Source organism: Cryptosporidium muris, genomic scaffold (assembly GCF_000006515.1).
Source record: "Cryptosporidium muris RN66 scf_1106632373453 genomic scaffold, whole genome shotgun sequence".
Taxonomy (NCBI): Eukaryota; Apicomplexa; class Conoidasida; order Eucoccidiorida; family Cryptosporidiidae; genus Cryptosporidium; species Cryptosporidium muris.
In genome coordinates this window covers 1,128,223-1,154,396 of record NW_002196570.1, presented here as the reverse complement: position 1 = coordinate 1,154,396, position 26,174 = coordinate 1,128,223, and the positions used below count along the sequence as shown (strand labels likewise).

General features: G+C 22.0%; 19 protein-coding genes across 19 annotated transcripts, besides 80 other annotated features; 9 read left to right on the top strand and 10 right to left on the bottom strand.

Annotated features, from left to right (window-relative positions):
* Positions 1-199: 199 nt before the first annotated feature.
* CMU_042520 (SWIB/MDM2 domain-containing protein) lies at positions 200-1,507 on the top strand (the record flags this gene model as incomplete). The annotated part of the gene is made up of 1 exon (XM_002139492.1): positions 200-1,507. One exon carries the CDS (start codon positions 200-202, stop codon positions 1,505-1,507), a length of 1,308 nt encoding a protein of 435 aa, XP_002139528.1.
* A 54-nt stretch (positions 1,508-1,561) lies between these two features.
* Positions 1,562-1,619: a sequence feature (AT_rich).
* Positions 1,620-1,723: 104 nt separating this feature from the next.
* CMU_042510 (60S ribosomal protein L35, putative) lies at positions 1,724-2,104 on the bottom strand (the record flags this gene model as incomplete). The annotated part of the gene is made up of 1 exon (XM_002139491.1): positions 1,724-2,104. One exon carries the CDS (start codon positions 2,102-2,104, stop codon positions 1,724-1,726), a length of 381 nt encoding a protein of 126 aa, XP_002139527.1.
* A 207-nt stretch (positions 2,105-2,311) lies between these two features.
* Positions 2,312-2,394: a sequence feature (AT_rich).
* A 4-nt stretch (positions 2,395-2,398) lies between these two features.
* On the bottom strand, positions 2,399-3,114 carry CMU_042500 (uncharacterized protein; the record flags this gene model as incomplete). The annotated part of the gene is made up of 2 exons (XM_002139490.1): positions 2,399-2,607; positions 2,691-3,114. 2 exons carry the CDS (start codon positions 3,112-3,114, stop codon positions 2,399-2,401), a joined length of 633 nt encoding a protein of 210 aa, XP_002139526.1.
* Positions 2,612-2,643: a sequence feature (AT_rich).
* Positions 2,803-2,851: a sequence feature (AT_rich).
* Positions 2,947-3,008: a sequence feature (AT_rich).
* A 27-nt stretch (positions 3,115-3,141) lies between the features above and the next one.
* Positions 3,142-3,243: a sequence feature (AT_rich).
* Positions 3,244-3,557: 314 nt separating this feature from the next.
* On the top strand, positions 3,558-3,926 carry CMU_042490 (uncharacterized protein; the record flags this gene model as incomplete). Its single annotated transcript, XM_002139489.1, has 1 exon — positions 3,558-3,926. One exon carries the CDS (start codon positions 3,558-3,560, stop codon positions 3,924-3,926), a length of 369 nt encoding a protein of 122 aa, XP_002139525.1.
* Positions 3,565-3,612: a sequence feature (AT_rich).
* Positions 3,660-3,687: a sequence feature (AT_rich).
* Positions 3,927-3,963: 37 nt separating the features above from the next.
* Positions 3,964-4,150: a sequence feature (AT_rich).
* Positions 4,151-4,267: 117 nt separating this feature from the next.
* Positions 4,268-6,001, top strand: CMU_042480 (uncharacterized protein; the record flags this gene model as incomplete). The annotated part of the gene is made up of 1 exon (XM_002139488.1): positions 4,268-6,001. The coding sequence occupies one exon, from the start codon at positions 4,268-4,270 to the stop codon at positions 5,999-6,001; it is 1,734 nt and encodes a 577-aa protein (XP_002139524.1).
* Positions 5,088-5,193: a microsatellite.
* Positions 5,242-5,294: a sequence feature (AT_rich).
* Positions 5,336-5,419: a sequence feature (AT_rich).
* Positions 5,996-6,085: a sequence feature (AT_rich).
* Positions 6,079-6,813, bottom strand: CMU_042470 (ribonuclease P protein subunit, putative; the record flags this gene model as incomplete). Its single annotated transcript, XM_002139487.1, has 1 exon — positions 6,079-6,813. The coding sequence occupies one exon, from the start codon at positions 6,811-6,813 to the stop codon at positions 6,079-6,081; it is 735 nt and encodes a 244-aa protein (XP_002139523.1).
* Positions 6,396-6,425: a sequence feature (AT_rich).
* A 9-nt stretch (positions 6,814-6,822) lies between the features above and the next one.
* Positions 6,823-6,869: a sequence feature (T-rich).
* Positions 6,870-7,032: 163 nt separating this feature from the next.
* Positions 7,033-7,067: a sequence feature (AT_rich).
* CMU_042460 (uncharacterized protein) lies at positions 7,068-8,525 on the bottom strand (the record flags this gene model as incomplete). Its single annotated transcript, XM_002139486.1, has 1 exon — positions 7,068-8,525. The coding sequence occupies one exon, from the start codon at positions 8,523-8,525 to the stop codon at positions 7,068-7,070; it is 1,458 nt and encodes a 485-aa protein (XP_002139522.1).
* Positions 7,229-7,263: a sequence feature (AT_rich).
* Positions 7,425-7,489: a sequence feature (AT_rich).
* Positions 7,515-7,787: a sequence feature (AT_rich).
* Positions 7,826-7,941: a sequence feature (AT_rich).
* Positions 8,094-8,124: a sequence feature (AT_rich).
* Positions 8,397-8,443: a sequence feature (AT_rich).
* Positions 8,524-8,639: a sequence feature (AT_rich).
* Positions 8,640-8,797: 158 nt separating this feature from the next.
* Positions 8,798-9,893, top strand: CMU_042450 (uncharacterized protein; the record flags this gene model as incomplete). Its single annotated transcript, XM_002139485.1, has 5 exons — positions 8,798-8,882; positions 8,951-9,024; positions 9,107-9,172; positions 9,247-9,744; positions 9,831-9,893. The coding sequence occupies 5 exons, from the start codon at positions 8,798-8,800 to the stop codon at positions 9,891-9,893; spliced, it is 786 nt and encodes a 261-aa protein (XP_002139521.1).
* Positions 8,919-8,949: a sequence feature (AT_rich).
* Positions 9,035-9,105: a sequence feature (AT_rich).
* Positions 9,205-9,245: a sequence feature (AT_rich).
* Positions 9,454-9,537: a sequence feature (AT_rich).
* Positions 9,750-9,794: a sequence feature (AT_rich).
* Positions 9,894-9,910: 17 nt separating the features above from the next.
* On the bottom strand, positions 9,911-10,980 carry CMU_042440 (Ulp1 protease family, C-terminal catalytic domain-containing protein; the record flags this gene model as incomplete). Its single annotated transcript, XM_002139484.1, has 2 exons — positions 9,911-10,193; positions 10,313-10,980. The coding sequence occupies 2 exons, from the start codon at positions 10,978-10,980 to the stop codon at positions 9,911-9,913; spliced, it is 951 nt and encodes a 316-aa protein (XP_002139520.1).
* Positions 10,042-10,086: a sequence feature (AT_rich).
* Positions 10,159-10,184: a sequence feature (AT_rich).
* Positions 10,224-10,251: a sequence feature (AT_rich).
* Positions 10,432-10,480: a sequence feature (AT_rich).
* Positions 10,554-10,639: a sequence feature (AT_rich).
* Positions 10,981-10,992: 12 nt separating the features above from the next.
* Positions 10,993-11,040: a sequence feature (AT_rich).
* A 63-nt stretch (positions 11,041-11,103) lies between these two features.
* Positions 11,104-11,160: a sequence feature (AT_rich).
* An 18-nt stretch (positions 11,161-11,178) lies between these two features.
* Positions 11,179-11,203: a sequence feature (AT_rich).
* Positions 11,204-11,260: a sequence feature (T-rich).
* Positions 11,261-11,296: 36 nt separating this feature from the next.
* Positions 11,297-11,758, top strand: CMU_042430 (60S ribosomal protein L7a, putative; the record flags this gene model as incomplete). The annotated part of the gene is made up of 1 exon (XM_002139483.1): positions 11,297-11,758. The coding sequence occupies one exon, from the start codon at positions 11,297-11,299 to the stop codon at positions 11,756-11,758; it is 462 nt and encodes a 153-aa protein (XP_002139519.1).
* A 2-nt stretch (positions 11,759-11,760) lies between these two features.
* Positions 11,761-11,787: a microsatellite.
* An 8-nt stretch (positions 11,788-11,795) lies between these two features.
* Positions 11,796-11,849: a microsatellite.
* Positions 11,850-11,866: 17 nt separating this feature from the next.
* Positions 11,867-11,894: a sequence feature (AT_rich).
* Positions 11,895-11,918: 24 nt separating this feature from the next.
* Positions 11,919-11,961: a sequence feature (AT_rich).
* CMU_042420 (uncharacterized protein) lies at positions 11,939-12,569 on the bottom strand (the record flags this gene model as incomplete). The annotated part of the gene is made up of 3 exons (XM_002139482.1): positions 11,939-12,141; positions 12,200-12,373; positions 12,512-12,569. The coding sequence occupies 3 exons, from the start codon at positions 12,567-12,569 to the stop codon at positions 11,939-11,941; spliced, it is 435 nt and encodes a 144-aa protein (XP_002139518.1).
* Positions 12,095-12,194: a sequence feature (AT_rich).
* Positions 12,321-12,404: a sequence feature (AT_rich).
* Positions 12,570-12,603: 34 nt separating the features above from the next.
* Positions 12,604-12,664: a sequence feature (AT_rich).
* Positions 12,665-12,709: 45 nt separating this feature from the next.
* Positions 12,710-12,744: a sequence feature (AT_rich).
* A 34-nt stretch (positions 12,745-12,778) lies between these two features.
* On the top strand, positions 12,779-13,126 carry CMU_042410 (uncharacterized protein; the record flags this gene model as incomplete). Its single annotated transcript, XM_002139481.1, has 1 exon — positions 12,779-13,126. One exon carries the CDS (start codon positions 12,779-12,781, stop codon positions 13,124-13,126), a length of 348 nt encoding a protein of 115 aa, XP_002139517.1.
* A 3-nt stretch (positions 13,127-13,129) lies between these two features.
* Positions 13,130-13,160: a sequence feature (AT_rich).
* Positions 13,161-13,233: 73 nt separating this feature from the next.
* Positions 13,234-13,266: a microsatellite.
* Positions 13,267-13,275: 9 nt separating this feature from the next.
* Positions 13,276-13,494: a sequence feature (AT_rich).
* Positions 13,495-13,526: 32 nt separating this feature from the next.
* Positions 13,527-13,616: a sequence feature (AT_rich).
* An 8-nt stretch (positions 13,617-13,624) lies between these two features.
* Positions 13,625-14,788, top strand: CMU_042400 (uncharacterized protein; the record flags this gene model as incomplete). Its single annotated transcript, XM_002139480.1, has 1 exon — positions 13,625-14,788. The coding sequence occupies one exon, from the start codon at positions 13,625-13,627 to the stop codon at positions 14,786-14,788; it is 1,164 nt and encodes a 387-aa protein (XP_002139516.1).
* Positions 13,800-13,877: a sequence feature (AT_rich).
* Positions 13,975-14,043: a sequence feature (AT_rich).
* Positions 14,195-14,229: a microsatellite.
* Positions 14,461-14,485: a sequence feature (AT_rich).
* Positions 14,563-14,584: a sequence feature (AT_rich).
* Positions 14,750-14,985: a sequence feature (AT_rich).
* Positions 14,986-15,217: 232 nt separating this feature from the next.
* Positions 15,218-15,243: a sequence feature (AT_rich).
* Positions 15,244-15,276: 33 nt separating this feature from the next.
* Positions 15,277-15,350: a sequence feature (AT_rich).
* Positions 15,351-15,454: 104 nt separating this feature from the next.
* Positions 15,455-15,503: a sequence feature (AT_rich).
* Positions 15,504-15,633: 130 nt separating this feature from the next.
* Positions 15,634-15,688: a sequence feature (AT_rich).
* A 78-nt stretch (positions 15,689-15,766) lies between these two features.
* Positions 15,767-15,791: a sequence feature (AT_rich).
* Positions 15,792-15,865: 74 nt separating this feature from the next.
* Positions 15,866-15,969: a microsatellite.
* A 1-nt stretch (position 15,970) lies between these two features.
* CMU_042390 (uncharacterized protein) lies at positions 15,971-16,777 on the bottom strand (the record flags this gene model as incomplete). The annotated part of the gene is made up of 1 exon (XM_002139479.1): positions 15,971-16,777. The coding sequence occupies one exon, from the start codon at positions 16,775-16,777 to the stop codon at positions 15,971-15,973; it is 807 nt and encodes a 268-aa protein (XP_002139515.1).
* Positions 16,100-16,160: a sequence feature (AT_rich).
* Positions 16,415-16,442: a sequence feature (AT_rich).
* Positions 16,778-16,819: 42 nt separating the features above from the next.
* Positions 16,820-16,869: a sequence feature (AT_rich).
* Positions 16,870-17,011: 142 nt separating this feature from the next.
* Positions 17,012-17,075: a sequence feature (AT_rich).
* On the bottom strand, positions 17,015-17,870 carry CMU_042380 (uncharacterized protein; the record flags this gene model as incomplete). Its single annotated transcript, XM_002139478.1, has 2 exons — positions 17,015-17,697; positions 17,831-17,870. The coding sequence occupies 2 exons, from the start codon at positions 17,868-17,870 to the stop codon at positions 17,015-17,017; spliced, it is 723 nt and encodes a 240-aa protein (XP_002139514.1).
* Positions 17,705-17,866: a sequence feature (AT_rich).
* Positions 17,871-17,928: 58 nt separating the features above from the next.
* Positions 17,929-18,053: a sequence feature (AT_rich).
* CMU_042370 (uncharacterized protein) lies at positions 17,979-18,542 on the top strand (the record flags this gene model as incomplete). The annotated part of the gene is made up of 1 exon (XM_002139477.1): positions 17,979-18,542. The coding sequence occupies one exon, from the start codon at positions 17,979-17,981 to the stop codon at positions 18,540-18,542; it is 564 nt and encodes a 187-aa protein (XP_002139513.1).
* Positions 18,239-18,362: a microsatellite.
* Positions 18,488-18,645: a sequence feature (AT_rich).
* A 238-nt stretch (positions 18,646-18,883) lies between these two features.
* CMU_042360 (uncharacterized protein) lies at positions 18,884-19,429 on the top strand (the record flags this gene model as incomplete). Its single annotated transcript, XM_002139476.1, has 1 exon — positions 18,884-19,429. The coding sequence occupies one exon, from the start codon at positions 18,884-18,886 to the stop codon at positions 19,427-19,429; it is 546 nt and encodes a 181-aa protein (XP_002139512.1).
* A 204-nt stretch (positions 19,430-19,633) lies between these two features.
* Positions 19,634-19,742: a sequence feature (AT_rich).
* A 93-nt stretch (positions 19,743-19,835) lies between these two features.
* Positions 19,836-19,923: a sequence feature (AT_rich).
* A 19-nt stretch (positions 19,924-19,942) lies between these two features.
* CMU_042350 (uncharacterized protein) lies at positions 19,943-21,403 on the bottom strand (the record flags this gene model as incomplete). Its single annotated transcript, XM_002139475.1, has 1 exon — positions 19,943-21,403. One exon carries the CDS (start codon positions 21,401-21,403, stop codon positions 19,943-19,945), a length of 1,461 nt encoding a protein of 486 aa, XP_002139511.1.
* Positions 20,736-20,764: a sequence feature (AT_rich).
* Positions 20,833-20,868: a sequence feature (AT_rich).
* Positions 21,091-21,122: a sequence feature (AT_rich).
* Positions 21,404-21,564: 161 nt separating the features above from the next.
* Positions 21,565-21,656: a sequence feature (AT_rich).
* A 146-nt stretch (positions 21,657-21,802) lies between these two features.
* Positions 21,803-21,823: a sequence feature (AT_rich).
* A 19-nt stretch (positions 21,824-21,842) lies between these two features.
* Positions 21,843-21,933: a sequence feature (AT_rich).
* Positions 21,934-21,945: 12 nt separating this feature from the next.
* CMU_042340 (DEAH box RNA helicase DHR1, putative) lies at positions 21,946-25,851 on the bottom strand (the record flags this gene model as incomplete). The annotated part of the gene is made up of 1 exon (XM_002139474.1): positions 21,946-25,851. One exon carries the CDS (start codon positions 25,849-25,851, stop codon positions 21,946-21,948), a length of 3,906 nt encoding a protein of 1,301 aa, XP_002139510.1.
* Positions 22,069-22,114: a sequence feature (AT_rich).
* Positions 22,689-22,747: a sequence feature (AT_rich).
* Positions 24,137-24,295: a microsatellite.
* Positions 25,852-26,174: the final 323 nt, after the last annotated feature.

The following is a 26,174-nucleotide window of genomic DNA, read 5'->3' as shown; positions in this document are numbered from 1 at the left end:
TGTTTAGAAGAATTATCCAGAATTTTTGTATTTCTACCTACAAAATTAAGTTAATTAGATAACTAGTGCTTAGTATAGCGCTAAACTTAACATTTTGAGCGTGTATTATTTTTATTATTACATAAGATAATAAGCAATATCTTTTATACTTTAGAGGGTAAATACTAGGAAGAGTTTTAAATTAGCAATTTTACCTAGAATGTCAAAATTACCAGAGTATGTAAAAGAATTTGCAGAAGAGTTATATAATCAATATGAGAGCCTATTAGACTATGAGAGACTTTTGGACGAGACTATAATTCAACAGAAATATAGCTTAAGTGATGTGTGGTTAACATTAATGGATGATAAAAGTATTAGATGTTATAGAAAAAAATTAAGAGTTCATGTATTTAATACTTTTACAAATCAGAAAGCACAAGATATAGAACTAGAATCATTTAATATGAATAATGATTGGACAAGTAAAAATCCACCATCATGGACATTAAAAATTCAGGGTACTATTTTACAAAATGAAAGTATATTTCCACGATTTACCTCATTATTTTCACGTATTGTAGTAAATTTATCTGAAAATGAAACAATAATATGGGATAAAAAGACTAGTCCATTACCTGAATGTGATGGATTAGAAATTCATAGAATAGGAGGAGAAGAAAAAAATATAGACATATATTTTTTTATTGATTATAGAATTCCACATTATAGCTTATCTAATATATTAGAAGATTTTATGGGTACAAGTATTTCTAGTTTACCAAATATTATTAAGAGATTATGGCAATATATAGAAATAAATGGGTTACATAGTATTCAACAACATCCAACTAGTATAAAACTAGATTCTTTATTAAAAAATATATTTTGTGAGGATATAGATATTATTCAATTATCAGATATCCCTGATTTACTTAAAAAACATTTATTTCCTCCAAAACCTGTCCATGTTTCTCATCATTTAACATTAAAAGGAGATTGGATTGATAATGAATCTACTTATGATTTTACTGTTGATCTAACCGAACATGTACCAGGAGATATAAATCTTTGGTTACCTAATATTTCAACAAGAATACAAGGAAATAGTGATTTTATAGGTATACATAAATCATTAGAAGAATTATATCACAAAAATCAAACTATAGTATCAAAAATATATCATTCTTGTAATAAACGAAATTTTTATCTTGGGTTTGCTAATAAACCTATAGATTTTATTCATTCATTATTAACTACAAAACATTTTCAACTTTATGGTAGTAATGCAGTTAATAATATTTTATCTGATCCTAATGCTCTTTATGAGTATCAAATAGCAGATAAATATGCAGAATATTATAGGCAACCATGGGTACCAAAAGCAGTACAAAAATATTTATTTGCTAAAAATAGAAATTTTGATGATAGGGTTAATAAAACTATTGCTTCTGTTTCTGCATATGAGAAACATAAAAGAAGACAAACTATTCCTCATGATCAACATCCTTCAAATAGAATACACTAAATAATAATTTCAATATAATTTAATGAGGTTCATATTGTGAAATATTTAATCTCCTTTTAAATATATAATACAAAATACTAACAATAAGTTATAATATAATCTTAATATTTAACTCTTAAAAAAGATAGAATTAATGTTATTAATCATTTCTAGAGTACTATAGTTTAAGTGAATAATTAAATTCTAAATTTCCATGAGTATTAGAAATCAAATAACTTATGTAATGATAGCAAATTTTCTTCTAGGAAAATTTAAAGCCTTCTTACTTGCCTTAACTGTTAATCTATTTGCTTGAGTAGCTGTTAAAGCACGTCTCTTTGCACGGGTTAACTTTGGACGTAAATCAAGAGGTACATATTTACGATTTGCATATTGTTCTCTCAATGCTTTCTTTGATCTCTGAGATAAAATTGTCAATATACGTGCAATTGCTTTCCTAACAATACTAATTCTTGATAACTTGTTTGGAGCTGTACCAGTTGATTGTATAACTCTTAAGTTTGCTAATTCTTTCTTTAATTCTACAATCTTTGTCATCAATTCTGTCTCAGATAAAGAAATTAATTCACGAATATTTACTCCACTTAATTTTGTCATCTTAAATAATGCTTAATAAAATTCTATCTAAAAATAATCTTAATATAAACTTTCCTATTTTAAAGGAAGAGTGTCTATTATAGTATTCAGTACCAGTATTTATTATGGTACCCGGTTATAGAATATTGATGTAATAAAATATTTTCCGTCTCAACCGCCAAAATTATAATTCTCGGTTTTTATTAAAAGGGAAAAGGGAATAGGGACATATAAAAATTAATTTAGAAAAAAAAGTTAAAATAACATATGTAAGTTAACTAATATTAAAAAAACATATATATATATTAATTCTATCTAATTTATTGTACTTCGATCTATACTAATTCTTGAAGGACTACATAAGGATTTTAATAGAATTGCACTTTTCAACCACAAATATTCTATTTTATCATCTATTTTATGTTGAGGTGATATCCCCCATATTTTACATTGATAATTCCTCTCAATATTTGCAATATTCTGGACATACTTTATATTATACTTTTTATCAAATAAATCTATACCTGGTTAAAATAAAATTATATATAATTTATTATATTGTTACTTATTTCTCCTTTTTCTTATAATCACTAAATTCTAAACTTACCAAGAATACAAGAATTAAGCCATTGACAAATTGTATTAAGAGCAATAAGTTCCCATATATTTAGCATATATAACTTCTTTTTTAATTTATATGAAACATCAATATCCATATCATATTTATTAAAATAATAATTATTAATAAAATTCAATTTCATATTATATGATTTTGAAAAATTCTCAATAATTGGCTGCATAATTTCTTTATAAATATTATTTAGTTTATTATCTTGATATAATGTTAAAACAAGATCATTTCCTAATAAATTTAATATCTCATTTATTAAATGATATTTGTATATATTTCTTAATTTTATAAAATCTCCTTCTGGATCTTCTTTATACTTTTCTATTGCCCACTTTATAACATTATTTGTAATCCAATATAATGGTGAAATATTTAAATGTTTTCTTTTTTCTTCCCTCATAAGTGCTAAGACAAGATTCTTTGTAGGTAATATTATATTAGTTCTAATAATATAATGTTTATTTAATATTAATAAAAAACCAAATTTTAAAATTATTATTTATTTCAAATAACAATAATTAATAATAAACTAACCCAGTTGTACATAACTTCCACCAACAATATCTATATTCTTTATATCCTGTAATCAGGCTACTCCATTCTGGAGCCCTTACTTTAGTAATACAATTTTCAATAAGTAATTTTTTTTTAATCATATATTCATATTTTAAGATCTTTCTTATATATCTAATAGTATTTCAAATTCAAGTTATTTTCACTTCTAAGACTTTGAGTAACACCGCCGATTTCTATGCAATAATCCTTAATTATTTACACACAAGAGTATTATTTTGTACACAATACTACATTACTATTTACTTTTTATATAAAGAAAATAGTAAGATGAAACTATTTATATTTACTTTTTTTCTTATATATTTATATTCAAATTATATAACATGTCAAAATATTTTAGTTGATAATTCAAATGGACTTCAATATTCGAATAAATATAATAATTTATTAAATAATTCTAAAACTACTAAGCTTGGAATAAGAATATTAGATACACAAAATTCTTTAATTCCATCAATTAAAACAGTTGGAAATACTGTAGAAGATCATGCTTCTAGCTTATGGAATTATTTATCAACTGGTGCTAAAATTGGGACAATTATTGGAGTTATTGCTGCTTCTATATTTATTATTATAGGTATACTATATTGTTTATGTTTCTTTAAGTTATGTTGTTGTAACTGTTGTATAAAATAAAGCAATATAAATGGTTATAATAGTTATGATTACTTTCTAATATATAATTTAATTAATTAACCATTTATAAAGTTATTAATAGTTAAGTTATAATAAATAATCTGTCAATATATTTAAAAGAAATCAACATTAAGTTAATATTTTCAATATAATCTAAATTATAATATTTAAATTGGATTATATTTCATTTTTAGATCTTTAATACTGTAAAATATAAAATAATTCGTTATTGCATCAAATGGTTTGGCGTCACTTTTGCCCGCCTTCATGCAAAATTTTGTTAGATACAGGTACATGTATGACAATAAACAGAAATTTTGACTGTAGAAATTATTAGCTAGATGATAAATATAAAGAATGATAAATTATATAATATGATGTTTAATAAATATGTATATGACCCGAGATATTTCCCTCCTTTTTCAAGTCAATTTCAACAATTATATAATAGCTCATATATTATACATAATAATTTATGTTCACCAATATATTTAAATCCTCAGCAACAATTATATACGTGTGGAGCATCTCAGATTTATAGTTACCCAAATTTTTATCAAAATATGGTGCAACAACAAATATTAATAGAACAACAAAAACAATTAATAGAAAGCCAAATACAACTCCAAAGACAATTACATAAATTACATTCTGCAACTCTTAATGAAAAACAAACTTCATTTTCAATTTCTCAAATACAACATGATAATAATGCAACATATGTAGTAAAAACATCTACTAATAATATATCTTATGAGGATAGTATTATACAATGTAATATGATAAATCCAAATATTAATATTGATACAGAGTACCGAGATGAATCTGAAATTGAAGTAATAATTAGAAATGATGACCAATATGTACAGTTAGAAGTATTAGGTGATGAAGATTTGAATGATGAACAGATTTCATTTGAACCAGTAAGATCTGAGATAGTTGAGATAATTTTAGATGATAATATTTCAATACATTGTAATGAATTAGCTAATATGAAAGATAAAAAAGCTGAGGAATATACTAAAGAAGGAATTATAGAAAATAATCAATCAGTAGGAATAACAGTTTCTAAAGTTGAGCTTATTGAAGAGATAATTGAGCCAATTTCAAACTTGTATGAGTTAGTAAATAGGCAACAGAGCGAATTTGAACAAAATGAAGATAGTAATAATGAATGTAATTATAATAATGATATTGAAATTAATAATAATCATAATAGTATAATTAATGAAATTAAAAGTGATAATAAAAACTATGAAAATAATAAAATAGAAGAAAATGAATCTAAACTATTAAGAAATAAAACATGTGAATCTAATAATATATCAAATAATTTATTATATACTACATCAAAATTAATAAATAAAAGTAATTGTGAAAATACCAGTTTAGATAGTATTAACCAAATCAATTTATTAAATAATAATAAAGATATTAAATTATCAAATTTGAATTTAGAAGATAATACATATACTAATATAAATTCTTTAAATCCACAAGATTTAGATACTACTTTAACTCCTATAGAAAATAATATAAAGGCAATTAAAGTTAAAGATAATGTTAAAGAAAATAATTTTATTACGGAAATAGAATCAAATAACGAATCTAATATTGAGTCAGATTGGGAAAATATTTGGGAATCATATTATAGTTCCAAATCACCAAATATTATAAATGATGAGACAGACTCTTTATGTTATAGTTTATTAACAACATCAAGGACTGATATTGAACAAGATAATCTAAATCAAAATGAATTAATTGATTCAGAAAGATATCTTTATAAAATTACAAATAAATCTGAAAAAGAGATTTTATTTAAACTTTCTCAATGTAGAGTAATTAGTTCTAAAATAATGAGAAATTCTTCAATGAATTCACCTATTGAAAATAAATCAGATGAGATTAATAATGAAGTTATAGATTTCAAAGATATATCAAATAAATTATGTAGTAAATCAAATAATAATATCTTTCTTGATGAAATGGATTTAGGATTTAGATCTCTAATTAATAATGGATTAAAATTAGATATATCTGAAATGGCTAAACCTAGGATAATAAGGAAATAAAAATTATATTATGAAAAAGTAAATAAGTAATTTAAAAAAGATAAAAGAAATATTTCAATATAAATTGTTATATAAAATTAAATAGCATTAATAGAGGCTTTATGTCTAAATTTATGTTTTATTCTTTCCGCTGGATGATAACAAAATTGGGTACCAAATAACAATATTTTATAATTATCCAAATGTATCATAAAAGTACAACCAGATTTTATTAAGGTACGAACTTTATTATCTTTAGAAATAATTACAAATGTTTCTTGGGTTTCCTTTATTATAATACCCTTCAAATTAATATATCCCTTATTATTACTTCTAATAATTTCTAATAAAGCTCCATGAAAATCACATTGGGTTATATAATTACAAATTTGGGATAATTTTGTTATATTTTCAGAATTTATTGATATAATATTATTTATATATTCTTTCCAAAGTTCATTTAAAAAGATAAAATGTTTATAAGATAAATTATTGACTCGAATATCATCAATAATATCAGATAAGTTACTATATTTCATTGCTTTTTTATTTTTTTTAGATGTTTCACAATCAGATTTTTCTATTTTCTTCTTATCTAATCTAATTATTTTAGTAGCTATACCACTCAATTTTGGATTATTATTAAAGTTACTATTCAATATATCTTCTGAAATATTATTAGAATTTACGAATTTATTGATTGACTTAATAATATTATTATGTGTTGGAGTATTTATCAAGGACTTCTCAAGTGATTCTGTTATATTCAACCATTTCTTACATATCTCCAAATTATCCAAGGGATTATAAAGTAAATGACTTGATCTATCCATCGCTATATTAAAATAAAATTAAAAAAAGAGAAAAAAGAAAAAAAAGATGAAAGAAACAGGATCTTTCTAGTTTAATTTTTTACAACCTAATAATTTATTATACAAGAGACATCTTAGCGGTATCGTGGTATTATCTAAAAAATTAAAGATACACGTGATAATTTTCTAGATTTTACAATAAATAGTGTAATTTTTCTGTTAATTATGAATAACTTTAACTTTATTATTATTATTAAATTATTACTTAATATTAACTACATCCTAGACTTCATATATCTTAACCACAATTCTTTAAAAACATGATAATCATCAAATAAATCAGGTTTAAATTGAAATATTTTATCTATATAATTCTTAATAAAATCATCTTTTGGATATTCATCAAAAATCCATGAAATATTACAAACCAATGAAGAAAAATATATTGTAGATAATTTTAATTTAAAATTTGGTACAATATCTTTAAAAATACTCATATGTTGTTTATAAGTAAAATATTTATTAAATGAAGAATCTTTATTATTATAAGTAAGATAATACAACATACAAATCATTGAATATACATTAAATTTTATTTTCTGTATATTTGTTATAATGTCATTAAATTTACCAAAATAATAATATCTGAAATATAATTTATTACTAATTAAAATTGAATTTAATAAATATTTAAAATGATCGATATCTTCTGAAGTTAATTGAAATTTATTTATTAAATTATATTTATAATATAAATCTTTTGTTATATTATTTAAATTAAATTTTATATCTATAATATCTGAAGATATAAAGTATATTAATATTTGAGATAATAAATATTTCATACATATCCATAATGAAATATCCCAAGGAGTTATTTCAATCATTTTAAATGTTAAATTAATAATAAAACATATTAATAATGATAATCTATAATTTTTATAATAATTATTATTATTTAAATATATCTTATTTGATAATTCTATTAATTTATAGATAATCTTCACTTTACAAGGATCACCACATAATTCTGATAATTTTTTTAATATTAAATTAAATTCATTTTCAAATAAAAAATCTAAATATTCATTATCATATTTTGAATCAATTATTTTATTAGTTGCTTTATCTATTATTATATAAAAAAAAGTTTTAGTCATTTGAAAATTTGGATGTTGTAATAAATTCTTAATAGGTAATGATATTAAATATAACTCCAAAATTATTTGTGGTAAAATAATATTAGAATCTAAACAATATTTCATACAATTCTTTACTTCTTCTATATTAATATTTCCTTCTTTTAATAATAAACTTAATATTAAATAAATTGGATTATTTATCATTTTCCATCTTATTCCTTTTGATTCTAAATCTTGTAAAGCTAAATATTGTTCATTAAAATTAAAAATACTAATAATACTATTCATTATATATTCCCTTATTATTAAATTATGTTTACCAATATTATTTAAAAGTAAAATCCAATTATTTCTTGTTTTGTTAGATATTAATATTTTCATTACATAATCTAAACATTGTAAAATTTCAAGTGCAGTAATACTTCTATAATGATCTGATGTTACACTTTGAACAAGAAGTCCTAATAATTGTAAAATTAACTTTTCATTTTTATTATTAAAATTTATTTCCCAATTTATTAGATATATTATTTGTCTTCTTAAAGTATTTAAAATGCCTAAATTACCCCTTCCACCTAAGAATTTTCCCATATATAAAAAAGAATTTTTTCATATATAAAAATTATTTAATTACCTTATATATATTGTTATTATATTTTTAAACACTTTTTTTTTCTTTTTTTTAATAATAATAAATCTTTATATCTTCTATAAGACAATCAAGTTATTAGATTTTATTATTATTTAGCGCCAAATTGTTTATGAATATTTTTTACTATTTAGCGCTAAAATGTTTATGAATATTTTTTTATTATTTAGCGCCAAAATGATGTTTATGATTATTTAAATTATTGTAATTTGAAATGGATAGTGATAATTTCATTAGAGTTGATAATAAAGTTTATTTACCCGGTGATGATATTGAATTAGATGGAAAAAAACATATTTGTAAGTATTTACATATTATTGGGGATAAAAAGGGACTTATTAATTTCAAATTATATATTATTATTTAGGTAAAAATAGTGGAATTAAATGTAGAACATATTATTGGCCTTATAATGAAATAATTATTGGATTAAATGGTATTGTAAGTAATCATATTATCTAATATTTATTTAATCTATTATTAAAATAATTCTATTAATATAAATCTATTTATTAATTTTTAGTATATTCCAAATAAAGGTGATATAATTGTAGGGACAGTATTAAATAAAATTGGAGATCTTTATAAGGTAAGTTTTAATAAAGATGTATATTTAACTTCTTTATTTTTTTTTAATATTACAAATATTTAATTTATTATTAGGTATCAATTAATGCTCCATATAATGCTATATTACATAATATGGCATTTGAAGGTGCTACAAAACGTAATAAACCAAATATAGATATAGGTAATCATATTTGTGCTAGAATATCATACTCTGATATATCTAGTGGTGAAATTGAATTAACTTGTATAACTCCTGAAGAAAAACGTATATGGACAAGTAATGAAAATTATTTGGGATTGTTAAAAAATAAAAATATAATAAATATCTCAAATAATACTAAAAAAATTTTAGATAATAAAAATATACAATATAAATGTATTAAAGATGGAATAATTATGAATATACCTATATCTTTAACAAATATATTATTAGCTGATCATTGCTATATACTTAATACAATTTCAAAATATTTCCCATTTGAAATATGTGTTGGACAAAATTCTATAATATGGTTTACTGCTTCAACCGTACAACAATTATTATTAATAATGAGTTCTTTAAAAATAGCTAATAAATGTTCTAAATCAGAGGTAAGATTATAAAGTAATAATTTTATTTCTCTTAATATATATTAATTTTTCCTTCATTTCTTTTTCTTAATAAATATAATTTTTAGTTTGAAGTTATAGTTGAAAATTTTTGGAATAAGATAAGAATTGAAAATAATAATCATTTATAAATATTACTTATCCTAATTTATGAATCTCTTTTATATTTATTTAAACGATTAGATAAAATATCAAGTTTATTAGCTAAAAATGAAGAAATTGGACCAGAATTATTTGGTATATATAATTCTGAATTATAATTATCTTGATGTGAATTTGAAAAATATGTTAAATATTTTAATTCATTATTATTATATTTAATTTCTAATCCATTATCAAATATAGATAAAATTTCTTGTTTAATTTTCATATTATAAATCCAATCAGGATTATCCCTTATTTTAATTATTATTAATTTTAAAGATATTCTTCTATTTTCAATCCAATTATTAGAAAACCACTTAATATTATTTTTTAATGTTTTTTTATCATTGAATTTATTAGATCAATATTATAGTGAAATATCCAGTGAATATATTCTATTAGATACAAACCACAATCATATCCATTATATTGATTAGGTATATTATATGGATTATATATAATATACCAATCATTTGATATATTTTCTGAGAAAATAAAACCATCTCTTCTCATATTTTCATATTCATTATTATAATTATATTCAATATTTAAAAATTTTAGAATATTTATAATTGTTGCTTGTTTTTCTGATTTTTTTACATTTGTATAACCAAGAGAATCTAAACAAATAATCCAACCTATTGATGATTTTAAAATACATTCATTATTTTCATTATATTCATTTAGTATATTTATATGTTTATCTTTATTAGAATCTTTTATAATTTTAATACCTTTTTTTGGAAAACATATAATTAATATCCACCAATGACAAGTATTACTATGTATTGGTATTAATATAAAGTCATGTAATAATAAAGGAAATGTTAAACGTTTTATCCAACGTCTCATATTAATATATTCTTCTTTTTTACTACATTTACTTAATAATACATTAAAAAGTGTACTAAATATATTCCATGTATAATTATTATGAGATATACAAAATTCTTTTATAAATCCTAAAAAAAAATCCAGAATAGAATCATCTAAATAACCACATCCTTCAAGTTGGGTTAATGCATTCTTAGTATCTAATATAAATGATCTAAATCTTATCTTATCTTCATTCATATATAAGGTTTCATAATTATTTTATTAAATTTAAATTTAAGAAAAAAAAAAATAAATATAGCGGGTAAATTTTTATTTTATTTCTTAATCCCCCCTCTCTCTCCTTTCCTAGAATTTACCACCTTATTTAAATAATATTGAAAAAAAAAATTTTGAATCATTATTCTTTAATAAAATTTAGGCGGTAAATTAGGTAAGAATTTATTTTTAATTTTTATTTATTAAAAGAAAAAGAGAACAAAAAGAGAAGAATAAAAAGGAAAAAAAGTAAGAATAAAGATTATTCATGATCTAACTTAGACATAATTAAATAAAAATGTCGGATCAAGAAAATAAAATAAAAAGTATTTCAGTTATAGCAGATCCAATATTGGAAGGAAAATTATTGGAACGTTGTTTAAAACTCTTAAGAAAAGTACATGAATATGAAAGAGAATCTAAAGAACAATCTGGAATCAAAAATAAAAGATTTATACGCCGAGGAGTTCATGAAGTAACTAAAAGTATAAGAAAAGGTCAAATAGGTATTGTCTTCTTAGCTTGTGATATTTATCCTGTAGATATTGCTGCTCATATACCAATATTATGTGAGGAAAAAGATATTTACTATGGTTATTTGGGTAGTAAAAGGACTTTAGGGGCAGCTTGTAAGTCAAAGAGACCTGCAAGTGTTTTAATGATAGCATTTAATAAGGGTCAAAGTGTAAAAGATAAACCATTTGAGGAGTTATATCATAAAGTAACATCGGGTATTAAAAAAATACATCCATATCTTTAATTTAATAATAATAATAGTAATAGTAATAAGATTTCTTAAGAAAAAAAAAGGAAATGAAAGTAGAAAAAAGAAGAGAAGAAAAAAAAGAAAATATATACTTTGTAGACCTATAAATCATATTAATTAATAAATTATTGATATCTTATTTGTATTCAAAGCCTTTAATATTATAATATTCCATTATATTTCATTATTAATTATTTCATTAGAGTCTATAGTCTTAATAGAATAACATGAATCATCTTCTGTTGATAGGATCTTTATTTTAGGTTTATTTAGTGAATTCATTGATGCTATATTTGGTATCTTATCTTGAATTAATTTGTAAGATGATAGATTTAATAAATTTCTTAATTGTAAAAGTATTAAATTTTTTTCTTTATCTATAATAATAAATAATTATTTTGAAATATGATAAATAATTAATTATTATATAGTTACCTGATAACTTAAGATTATTATCTAGTATATCTTTAATCTTTATCTTTCTTATAAAAGTAGGGAATAATGATAATATATATTCAGCATATAAGGTAAGTTTCTGTTTTTCTTGATAAGTTGCAAAATTAATTTGTTTTTCATATGATTTTGTTAAAAATTTTAATATTTGTGAATCTAAAGATAAAATTTATTTTAATTATATATTCCTTATTATTAGAATGACAATATCATAGTTATAGTTTAGTTTTGTATTTTTGTTTTAATTTCACTTCTCTTATTTTCTTTTTTTGTATTATATATGTTAATACTTACCAAGATATTTACTTTCAGTATTAGCTATATTATAATCTTGATTCTCAAAATTATCCATATTCCAAAGAAAACCGTTTAATTTGATTTAGTTGAAATATAATATTAATAAAATTTCCTATTTTTATTTAATATTTAATAAACAAAAAAAAAAAAGAGAAAATTACTTTCCTCTTAGACCAATCTACGCGCGTACTATTGTTATTTTTACTTTATTAGTAAAAATTATTAATAAACAAGAATTATAGGAATTACAATGCTGTATATATAATGAATAAACGCAAGGAACGTCCAGATTATGAATTGGACCAATTTATAGATAAACGACGTAATCTTGAGGCAGTTGTAACCATTGAGGAATCATATAATGAATTGCGTACAAAGTATGAAAATTTACAGAATAGCCATAATACATTACAAAAAGTAGTGAAATCTTTATTGGAGAAACTTCATTTACTTCAGGATTCATGTAATCAGAAAGATAAGGATATACAAGAATATAAGACTCAGTTAAGAAGATTAAAAGATGCAAATCAGACTCTTAATATATATATACAGTCATCTCATCCATCTGTAATGAATAATTTGACTAATACATTTGGTCCTGATGTATTCTAGTAGTTATTTAATTATATTATTATAATATTTATTACTATTTCATTATTCTCATAGTATTATAGATACTTTCTTAGCTTAGCAAGGATTTAATAATTTAGATAATATTAATATATGTATATATATAATATATACATATATATGACTGATAGTTTTATTTTAATTTGTTAAAAAAAAAAAGAAGGAATTATATTAGTATATAATTAATATTCTATTATATTGGAAATTTGAAATATTGACTTATTAAATATAAATATATATAGATGGAAAAAAAAGGATATTTCATTTATATATCGATATTATGAAATTCTTAATATTTAGAATTTATATTTAAGAAAAAATTTTAATAAATATTTTTCTAAATAATTTATCCCCTTTTTTTTTTTCTTATTTGCACACAATGATATTTATAAATTTTCAGTTTTTTTTTCTTAAATATATAGAAAAACTGAATTGTTTAAAAATAATATTATAGATCTTAATTAATAATATACTCTTAAAATGACTAATAATGAAATTATGAGTTTTGAAGAGATTGTATATCCAAATATTGAATTATATTGGAAATCTTTTTTATGGGAATTTCAACTTTCACATTTATATTTTAAAATAAATCGAGGTGATTGTAGGGTTATATTTTCATCTAGTTGGTTACCAAATATTAGTATATTACAAGTTTTAATATTTAGATTATTATGCTTATTAATAATTATAGTAACAATATTATATGATATTTCATTAGAAATTAAAATTTGGCATATAGAAAATATTGTAAGATATTACACTACAAATTGGTGCTGTATTGTAACAATTGGATACTTTTCAATTTTTACTTTAGCTTCTATAGAAGCTATAAATAGTATAAATATTTGTTTAGATGAAAAAATAAAATTGACAAATAATAATATAATATATAAATACCTTGAACAAGACAAATATATATATTTAAAGAATCAAACACAAGATAATTTAAATAAACATGAAGAAGAATCATTAATATCAAATAATGATAAAATAATACCATATGAAGAAAAATATCAAGAAGAAAATAATAATAAACAAAATTTAATAAATAACGATAATAATAGTAATAGTAATAACAATAAAGAATATGATATTTCAGAAACTCCCCATTTAACATGGATATGTTGGTGTGCATGGATGATCCAAAGTTTTTTATTACCTACTGGTTTAATCGTAAATATTGGATATTGGATGGTTTCACATCCAAATACAAATGTAACATTTATTCTAGCTATTGTTAAACATGCATTAGCAAGTTTATTTGTATTTTGGGATTCTTACACAACTTATCAACCATTTTTTTTAATGCATGGTTTATATTTATATATATATATAATAGGATTTCTTACAATTGTATGGATTAATGACTTCTTTCCAAATACAATTTTAAGATATTTACCAATAAATATGAATGGATTATATATATTTTTTAATTTTGATGATGATAAATATTTACAAATAGCTCCAAGTTTATTAGTTTTTATATTTACATTATTTTATCCTATGTTATTACTCTTCTTATGGTTTTTATTTAGAGATAAGAATTTATTGGTAGATCCAATGCCTAATTTAGAAAAATCCCGTTTACGTGCAAAATCTGACTATATATTTAGAAATAATCATAAAATATTTTACAAATAAATTTTAAGAACTATAAATTAAGAATGGAAAAAAGAATAAGAGATATTATTTAAATGAATTTCCTTTTTTTTTTTTTAATTCACTTTAAGATCTTTTTCTAATATTATAATTTAACTTTTTTAAATAATGATCTTTTTGTTGAATTATTTCTTTATTTTGATTATATAAATTTTATGAATATTTCATAATATTTAATACTACTAACTAATCATTTATGATTATGTTTATGTTTATATTTCTCCAATAACTTTATATATGTTCTTATTTTCAGATTCTTTTACATTTACATTTTTATAGAATTTCATTTTATGACTTAGGGAATACTAAAATATCCTTTAAGCTAATAATAAATAAAATTGGAATATTAATACTTGATATCTTATCTTATAAGAAAAAAATTTAAGATGTTGTATAAAAAGTAAAGATAGCTTAATAATTATTTATAAAAATATTTTCAAGTATTATTCCAGTAATTTTTCCAGGATTTCTAAATATTAAATTAATAGTTATTACTTTATCTAATGAACAATCAAATAAATAAATTTGATTAATATAAATTATACCATATCTCGAAATAATATAAATCCAGTATTACTTGAGAATCTTTATATAATCCCAATTCTGAAGATGTATTTTGAGAAATTCTATAACATCCATAAGATATAGTAAATATATTTACATTTAAAGTTATATACATTTCATAATAATTAATAATCTTAATGACTTATATTTCCTGAATTTCCATGAAATATAAATAATAGTTGGATATTTGTTAGATTTATTAAGAATATCTGGTTATATTAGAAAAATATCTTATTTCACTTTTTTTTTCTTTTTTTAGGAGCTTTATTATATTATTTATTATTAAAATTATTATTTATTTTATTATGAATAATAAATCAACCATAAAGTTTAATATTATCTTGAGTTATTATATAAATACCTTCTACATAAAGTCCTCTTTCTCTAACATATTTGAATTTTTAAATATTAAATAATAAATCATATTCATTTTCTTGGAAAAAAAAATGAAAAGTTTTTCTTGGAATAACCATAATAATATAATAAATAAGATGAATATAAAACTAAATAATATTATTTATAATATTTGTAAATATTAATGGTATCAACATTTTTTTTTTTTTTTTTAAATTATATTAAATCAATATTATACTATATTACTTACAAATAATCATATTCAGTCCTTTCTTTTAAAATTTCCCCTTCATATCTTGAATATGATATAATAAACATAATACATGGTATAATATAACAAACTTGTATAATAGATACAATTAAATACGATAATGGTAATTTAAATATATCAGTATTAATATTTTTAAAAATAAACATATTAATAAAAAGATTAATTGGTATAGCTGCAATAAAAAGTAGAGTAGCATGAAACATCATATTACTCATTGGTAATATTTGCCACATAAAAGTATTCCTCATTTTCTTAAATAAATATTTTGCAAGCATAGTGGGAGTTTCAAAAAATGAAATAATAGAAGAAGTTATAAATGGTATTATAACTAATCTATAATTTTGATGATAAAACCAAAAATACCATGTTGAAGCTGATAATAAATATGATATAAATACAGATAAGAATGATGCCCATGGAAAAATTAATTTTGAAAATTTTATTTTTGGAAATCCATATCCACCAAATAATTTACTAGGTGTATATACTGGAGTATATAAATTGGGTAAATCTTTATATTTCTCATTTAATAATTTAGTACCTTCATCAACATTAACTTTAGTAATATTTGGACATGTTGAGACTGTATGTTGTGTTGAACCTAAATGTGTTTCATAATAGACAATTGCAAGTTCACCTTTATCAGGAGCTAACCCTTGTAATGATGGTTTATTTTGTAATTTCTTTATTTTAGGAGTTCCAGTTGTAGGTGTTTCTTTTTCAAGATCTATAGTTTTTTCTATATAATCATAGATTTCTTCTTTATTTTTTTTATTATCCATTAAAATATTTGGAATTAACAGAATTAACAAAAAAAAATTAGGAATATAATGTTATTTAATTCTAAATGTTTATCAATAATATTAAATATAAAGAATTAGGAATGTTGTATTTTAAGATCTTAAAATACATATTTACAATATTCTAATATTTAAAGAGAATATCCCGCCATATGATTATTAGTTATAGGTCTTATTTATATTTGTCTAATATTTTTTAATAACCGCTTAGTAATCTTTTTATTTTTTATTATTAAGATGAATTTTAATGATTATTATTAATATTATTAATAAAATTAAACCAGTAATAATGATAATTTTATAATTTCCAGAAAATGAGGAAATAATAGAATTCTTATCATTAATATTATTTTCAATAACTAGATTTGGTGGAGTTGTTGTTCCTTGTACTTTATTATCATTTTGATTAATAGTAACTGGACCTGATATACCTGTTTTTATAGTTTCACCTTGTTGCACTACTTGTCCAGGTGCTTTTGCTGTAGGGGATGTTGGTTTATCTATACCTTTAAGTTGTATATCTTCAGTTATAGTTTTAATTTCACTTGTACTTCCTCTTGATACTGCACCTGATGATATATTTGACATTTGATTATTATTGACTGAATCTTTATTAATTTGATTAGATTTAGAATTCATTTGATTTTGTTCAGGTCCAGATAAGATTGATTTAACTTCTGAATTTGCATTTTCTAAATTAGCTTCATTATTATTATTTGTTAAATTAGAACTTAATGAATTCATTTCAAGTTGAAGTGATTTTGGATTTGGGAATAAACCAACTGGAAATGCTTGAATAGATTTTTGTTCTTGTTCTTGTTCATTTTCTGATTGAGATAAATAATCACTTGAAAGTATTGAGATACCTTTTGTTGCACTGCCAAGTAATTCACTAAAGAATCCTGAACGTTTATATCTTAAATTAATTAAACTAATATGTATATATCCAAATGTATATTTTTTAATAATATAGAATTGAAATATATATAAGATGATTATATTTATCTTATTATAAAAGATTTTTTTTATATATACTTGGTTCATTTAATAAGTTATATAAATAAAATTTTTCCATTATTTCATTAAACTTTGTGTGTATGTTAATTTAACACACATAAACCGCCAATAGGCGGTAATTTTTTTTTTTTTTTTTTATAATTATTTAAAAGAATAATATTAAGAAATGTTTATTATAATATATATATTACTTTCGGAAGTTATTAATTATATATTTTCTATATTAATAAAGAATTTTTTAGAATGGTTAACTAAACCAAATTTACTAGATATTAAGATTTTAAAATTAGAGAAAGAAATATGTGAACTTAATTACCCTTCTACATTTACTTTATATGTACAGAAAACAAGAGAATTAAATATGTTAAAAAGGCAGAGAGAAATATATTTGGAAAAAAATAAGTTTAATAATATAAAGCAGAATTTTATATCTATATCCAAATATATATTTAATATATGGTTAATATTACCTAATTATATAAATTTATTAATTATATTTTTAATAATTTCAAATTTGTATTTAACAGATATATATTATATATATATAGATCAAAGAATTTACTATCCATTATATCAAGATAAATATGGAAAGATACAATTTAATCGTATTATAAGCTTTAGTATAATATTACCTATATACAATTTCATTAGAAGTATATTTAAAAGATTCTATTCATATATTTTTATTAATTATATAGATAAGAAAAAACAAGAACAATACTATAAATAGATCTTATTTAAATAAATATTTTAAACTTTTTTTTTTTTTCTCTTTTAATGATATAAAATTGGCTATATATATATAATACATATTAAAATTTAAAATATAAAAAGTGAGATTATACATAAGATCTTTATAAAATCTAAAATTATACAATACCTTACAGATTTGATGATTATAGTCTCATGCTAATTCACACAAAGACATGTGCGCAACGGATAGCTAAAGTACAATATGTAAAATTGCGTGCATGGGAATTAGGAATAAGTTGACTACTTTGAGTAAGATAATTAGTTGATATATTATAGCTATTATAGAAGAGCACAAAAAAATAAGTTCTACAATATAGAATGAGCTTACCATCACAATCAACAGCAAATTTACGAACAGATGGTCAAACCGTCTCCTTTGGACAAAGAAAAATATGGGATAATAGCCGTGATTTAGCTGATGTTGTGAAAATTCTTGATCGGGAATATAAAGATACAATTCCTCTAAGTACATTACAAAATAGAATGCTCGAATGGAATTTTATACCTAAGGAACATATAATAGAAGCATGTGAATCATTAAGACCTCTATGTGATTCAAATGGGAATATTAGTTTACATAACTTGGTAGATGAAGTGACTGGAATATTTGAACCATCTGAATTAGATACTATGGATACAAATATTGATATATTAGAAGCTTACAAAATATTTGATACTTCTAATAAAGGATGCATAGATCTAAATGATTTAAGAAAGTTATGTAATGAATTAGGTGAAGAATTAGATGATGAAACTCTCATTGGAATGTTAAATTTAGCAACTCAAGATCCATTTAGGAAACAACAAGGTATTATTAGTAGGGAAGATTTTTTTTCTCTAGTAAAGAGCCGTATTATTAACTAACATTAATGGAATATTAATATTTCTTTTTAAATAATACTAAATAGATAAAGATAGATGAATCTTCTTAAAATAACTTTGGTGTAAAATCTAATCTAAATTACACTGGATAGAGAAAGAAGAAAAAAGGATAGATATGGTTTACTATAATGAGGAACATTTCTAATATCTTCTCCGATATGTATAATTAGATTTTAGTTGAAGTAGAATATTAATTTTTGTCTTAATATTAATCTTGAAAATTACATTTAAGATTTAATATAAATATATTATTTAAATTAGAACAATATTAAATTTATTAATATTTACAAAAAAAGACTTTGAGGTTTTGAAAAAAAAAAGATTATATACAATGTACAATTAAACAAATTATTCACTTCCTATATCTAATATTAAGACAATTCTTTGGAAAAAAAGTTTTTATTTTTATTATCTAATTCTTAATTTATATTTCCAATTATATTATCGATTATTTATTAATATATATTGAATAATTTGGTAATTCTTTATTCGATATTAACTTATATTAAGTTGTTTTGGTTTCTCTAATGGTATCAGTTGAATATTTGAATAATTTGGACCCCAATTATAACTCATTGGAACTGGTTCAAATTGTTGACCAATTCTAAAAAGTGGTGGTGTCAACCATTGAGAAAATTTTGGATGAGGAGGATTAGGATAACCAGTATCTATAAGATATTGTATAGCAATATGTTCTCTTAAAGCAGCCCTATGGCATGCTAATTCCATTGCTTTCCTTCTATCAATTTCAACTTCCCAAGGAGCTTGAGTTCCAGAAAAATCTGGTAATATATTTGGTGGTACCAATTCAGTTGCATTACTTGGTTCCCTTGATAACCATTCTATATTTTCATTTGAATTATTTAAATAATCAAATAATGGTTGTCTAGATGTTTCATCTTGAACAAATAAAATATTTGACATTTCTCCATAACCAAATTGAATTAATACTTGAATATTATTAATTCTATAACATCCATCATGGAAATTAAGACGTTCAATAGTATTATTTGCTAATAAAATAGGATTATTATTAAGCATATCAGATATTTCTAAATCAATTGGATCATTATATAAGCCAACATATATTAAAGATTTATCAGAATGAGAGTTTTTACCATCTCTATAGTGCCTTTTGCTCATAGAATTTGGTTGGATGTCTTCAATAATACCAGTCATAACACGCATAAAAGATACTAATACTTTTGGTTCATTAATTCTACAGCTATTTTCATCATCTATATTTAAACGAAAAATAGCTTCTGGTAACATATCACTATAATCATTGTATTTATTTTTTTTATCATTTAATATTAACCAGAAACGATAAGTCTCATTAGATTGATGTAATACTGATATTGGTATATCAATCATCAAATCATTTCTTTTATTATTAATATTAAATGTTGTAATTTTTAATTCAATAGATGACTTTTCATTTCTTATAGGTATATAAATATTTTCTAATCTAAATCCAGGACCTTTCAATTTAAAATCTCCACATGTAATACTTGATTCAACAATTTTGTTGATATTCTGACAACATAGTACAGACATTAATATATGAGAACGTGTTAAATACATTTTAGTATGGTTAGATAAATCTGGAACATCATTATGTGGTAATTGTATATTATTCCCACTAATTATATTATATAAATTTTCATTATATTTTGGAATATCTTGAATACTTGAACATTTGGATAAGTTACTACTACCACAATTTTGAACTTGAGACAAAGATGATACTCTTGTTGAGTATGAAGATATACTATTAGAATCTATTTGATAACCATTTATCCTATTATATTTAGTGATTTGATTTTCATCTAATATTATTTCAGAATTTTCTGACTGCTCCATACCATTAGCAGTACAAGCTGATTGTAAACCTTCATATAGTCCTACAATTAAATTTACACTATCATCAAGAGTTTTCCAAAAATTTGATGGCATCTCATAAATAAAATATTCCAAAATAATCTGAGATACTTCTTTACTAAAAATATACGCCAGAAATTGTAATTCCTTAAATTGAAAGTATACAAATATAAGATATAAAGGCCCAGAAATATTGTTTAATTTTTCTTTTCTATAATTCTATAAGACCTATAATCTTTTTTTTTATTTTATATAAAAAAAAAAAAGTTTATCCAAATTAATACATAAATAGGTTGAAATTTATTATTATTATATTATTATTATATTTCATTAGTTTAGCAGAATATAGAGGGGGGAGGGGATAGGGGGAAATGCAACTTTTAACTATCCACACATTTTGTGTGTTAGACCTTTAAAGCAGCACTTAAAAGTTAGCGCTATAATCTAACAAACAGGGATAAAATCTCAAAATACTTAAAATTTTTTATTTTTTTAGTAATATCTCGTTTTGTAGTAAATAAAAATATCTATTTCAAATTATGTTATAAAATCTTAATATATAAGATCTTAATTACAATATGTAATTATTAGTATTTTATAATATTCTGACAAAATTATTATATTGGTGGCCATTCAAGTCTTAATGTATTATGAGCTTTTATATTATACAAACTTAAAAATAAATCCAAAATAAAAGTACCATCACTTTTCCATCTATTTATTAAACTTTCTTTTGAATCTATATTATATTTAAATAAAAAATTAACTAGTTTATTAAATAATTTTGAAAAGTTAGTAGATGAATAATTTATAAAACTTCTGTATTTCTCTAATTTTGTAAATACTAAACCATCAATCAAAGCTTTTAAAAATATTTCTGAGGCCAATATCCCACTAGAATTTAATGATATTTCTGATGTAGGAAGATTTATTATAATTCCATTTAACTGATATTTCGGTATAGCAAATCCTATTATTTGATCCTTTTCTTGATTATAAAAAGGATTTGGCAATGTCAATAAATTTGAACAATCAATCAATGTATGATCCAAAGTTGTTGATTTAAGAATATCATCTGGAGATATCATAATACAGTCACATAAATATTGTTTAGTAAAATCTGTTGATATTAAAACTTGATTGTATACAAGATATTTAGGTTTCATCTTCTTAATAGTACTAATTGGATGAATATTTGATATTATTGAATCTGATACTGTAGTACTAGTAATTTTATATCCATCTTTAAATAACCTGTTTGTATCATCTCTTACAGCAATATGATCAATAAATCCAGATATATAACATATTCTGATAATTTTTCTATGTTCAGGATTAGGAAAAGGTAATAGCCAATCAGATTTTTTAATAGAAAATAAAAGATTTTCATTATTAAACTTTAAAATATTAATTAAATATCGATTTATTGATATTGAAAATATTTGACGAGACATTAATCTCATCTCATTCATTGCACGATTATTTAATTGATAATATTGACAATATTCTTGCAGTTTAATCATTTGAACTATTTTACCTTTATTTTTAAATTTTTGATAAATTTGTAAGTATCCAATAGAATACCACAATAATCTTTCAATATCATTTGTATAATTGAGTGGTATATCTAAAAATGATTCCTTTTTATCTATATTTTGAGATTCCATAATATTTTTGTTAAATAATTGTTCATTATTTTGTATATCTCCAATAGATAAACAAGATACCACTATACATATATATTGCAGTAAATATATCAGATTTTGTATTTGTATATCATCAATATAATTACAATTGGACAAATTTACTCTTATATGAGCAATTACTAACAGAAGTATTTTACCAAATCTAGGTAGTAATGGAAAATATGATAAACTTACACCTTGTGATGTTAATTTAACTACTTTTGATTTATTATCCTGTTTAATTGCACCAAGTATATTTAATAAATTGTATGATTTTTCAATATGTTCTTCTTTTGGGGGAGATGGAAACGGAAAGTTATATATATTTGGAATTCCAAGTGAATGCATATATAATAATACTGAATCTAATGGTATTGATAAAATATTAATTGGAGGAAATTTTTCAAATAAATTTTCATATACTGGTGATGAATATAAACGATAACAGTGACCAGGACCAATACGACCAGCTCTACCTGCTCTTTGATTAGCAGATGCTTTTGAAATCCATCTTACTGCAAAATATGATGATTCAGAGTTGTTGATATACTCACGTCTTTTCTCTTTTCCAGTATCAATCACATATCGAATATTTGGTATGGTAATTGATGTCTCTGCAACATTTGTAGATATTATTACATGGCGTACATTAGATGACTCTGGTAATTGAAATGCCTTCATTTGCTCATCATAGTTCATAGAAGCATATAATGGTATAGCTTTTAATATAGATTTATAACTTTTAATTTCTTCTAAATCATGCTTTCCTGAATTTTTATATTCAGTAACTAAGTTTAAATTTCCTCCCCCACCTTTCCATACACTAGAATCAACTGTTTGATGTAATCTTATCTTTCTTTTTCTAGTGTCCTCTTTATTAAAAGCTTCCCATGATGATCCATAAACTATTTTATCTTCCTTATTATCCATTATCACAATATTTGTAACTTCATCTTCTTGATCTTCCAAATTTTTTTTTTCATCTAAATGTATATCATTAGTATACTCATTATATTTTGCTGTATCCTTATCTAAAAGTAGATCTAAATCCTTACTTTGTATAGGTATACAATGATTTTCATTAGAATTTTCCTTAATTTCAGTATCTCTTAAAATTTCTTTTTCATTATTACTTTCATTCTTAATTTCATCAACACTATTTTCATCATCATTATTTTCATTATCACTATTCTCGTTATCAATATTCTCGTTATCAATATTCTCGTTATCAATATTCTCATTATCACTATTTTCATCATTACTTTCATCATATTCTTCATCAAATAAAGTTCGATTATCACAATCTATCTTGTCTTTTAATATTTTATGTTTCTCCTTATTTATCATTGTCGTTAATTGTTTTACTTCTCTTTTTCCAGTTACAAATACTAATATAGAACCAGGAGGTAATTTTTCATGTATCTGTATTATTTTTTTGTATACTGCTTTCATATAATCACTAGGGGTTTTTTTACAATAATGAATAGTAACTGGAAAATTGGGAGTTTCAATAGATATTATAGGAGGAATAATAGGAAATAATTTTTTATTTTCTGTAAAATCTGTTATTCTTAAAGTAGCAGACATTATTATTAACTTTAATGGTGGAAGTAAATTAGAAGAATTAGAAAATAAATCTCTTCTTAATTTTACAACACGGGATAGTAATCCAATTAGTATATCTGTATTCACAGTTCTTTCATGAGCTTCATCAACAATAATTACACTATATTCTGAACATTTCAAATCTTTCTGAACTTCTTGTAATAGTATACCATCTGTCATTACTTTTATGCTAGCATCTTTTGGACAATTTCCTTTATCATAGCGAACTTGATATCCTACAAAATTATTATCTCCTAGTTCTTCACCTATTCTTTTACTGAGTGAAATAGCTGCTATTCTTCTTGGTTGAGTTAGACCAATTTTGTATCTCTTCAATTTATCTTCCTTCATTGAACAATATCCAGATTCATATAAAAGCTGAGGAACTTGAGTAGATTTGCCACTTCCTGTTGATCCAGTTACAATAATAATATCACTTTTTTCTAATCCTTCTAGTATATCGCTTTCAAACATTCTTACTGGTAGATTATTCCTTATAGCTTCTATTTCAGGTGATCTAACAATGTTAGGTCTATTTGGACCTTCTGAAGGGACAATACTATATACTTTCCGTACATATGTTTTTATATCATCTTTTTTATCAGATTCTTCTTTATTCTCATTATTAATATTTAGTTTAGGTATATCATCATGTAATATGTTGTCTTCCCTTACTAATTTATTATTATTATATGTCCTGACACTTAAATATTGCTTTGGTACTTCCAAATCTTTTTTATTAAAATTACTTTTAGAAATATTTAAACATTTATCTTTCTCACAAAATTCAACTTTATCTCTATTTTTAATTTTTAACTTCTTTATTTTTAAATCTTCTGGTACCTCTAATCCTGCATCTATAAAACGTTTTGCTAATATTTTACGTACTCTATTATTAGATCCAGTGCTTGTGCAGATATCTCTCATCAAAAGCATCTCTTCTTCATTAAGACTATATATTTCTAATTCTTTAGTTATATCACTTTGTTCTAATTTTCTCCTTTTTCTTTCCTCTAGTTGTTTTAATTTCCTAAGTTTTCTTTTGCTAACTTTAACTCTTCTTTCCTTTATTCTGCTTCTTTTGTTTTCATTGTTTAGTCTATCTTTATGTAATTTCTTACGTTCCTCCTTGTTTGATGGAAGGATTAGTACATTACTTCCTAAGTTGTTAGGTCCACCATATAGATCATTATCCCCAATATCTAACTCTAAAATCATTTCATTTTCCTTCATAGAACTAATCTTGTTTCATACTCAAAATAACTTATGTAAGGGGTATTTGTAATTTTATATAAAATAATAGAAATGTCCCAACAAGACCGGTATATGCAATATTTATGTAACAAAAATTAAGCGCTAAAGAGGTTTAATATAACATGCGCCACAATTTTAAATGAATTAAATGCTATTGGAATAGCCATTAAAAAATAGGAAAAAATCAATAAAGTAATGAATAAAAAGAAAAAAAAAGTGGTTACATATGTATATTCTACAAAATATTAATATAAGAATAATTATTCAATGTATTTTGATATCAAATTTCCCCTATACATATA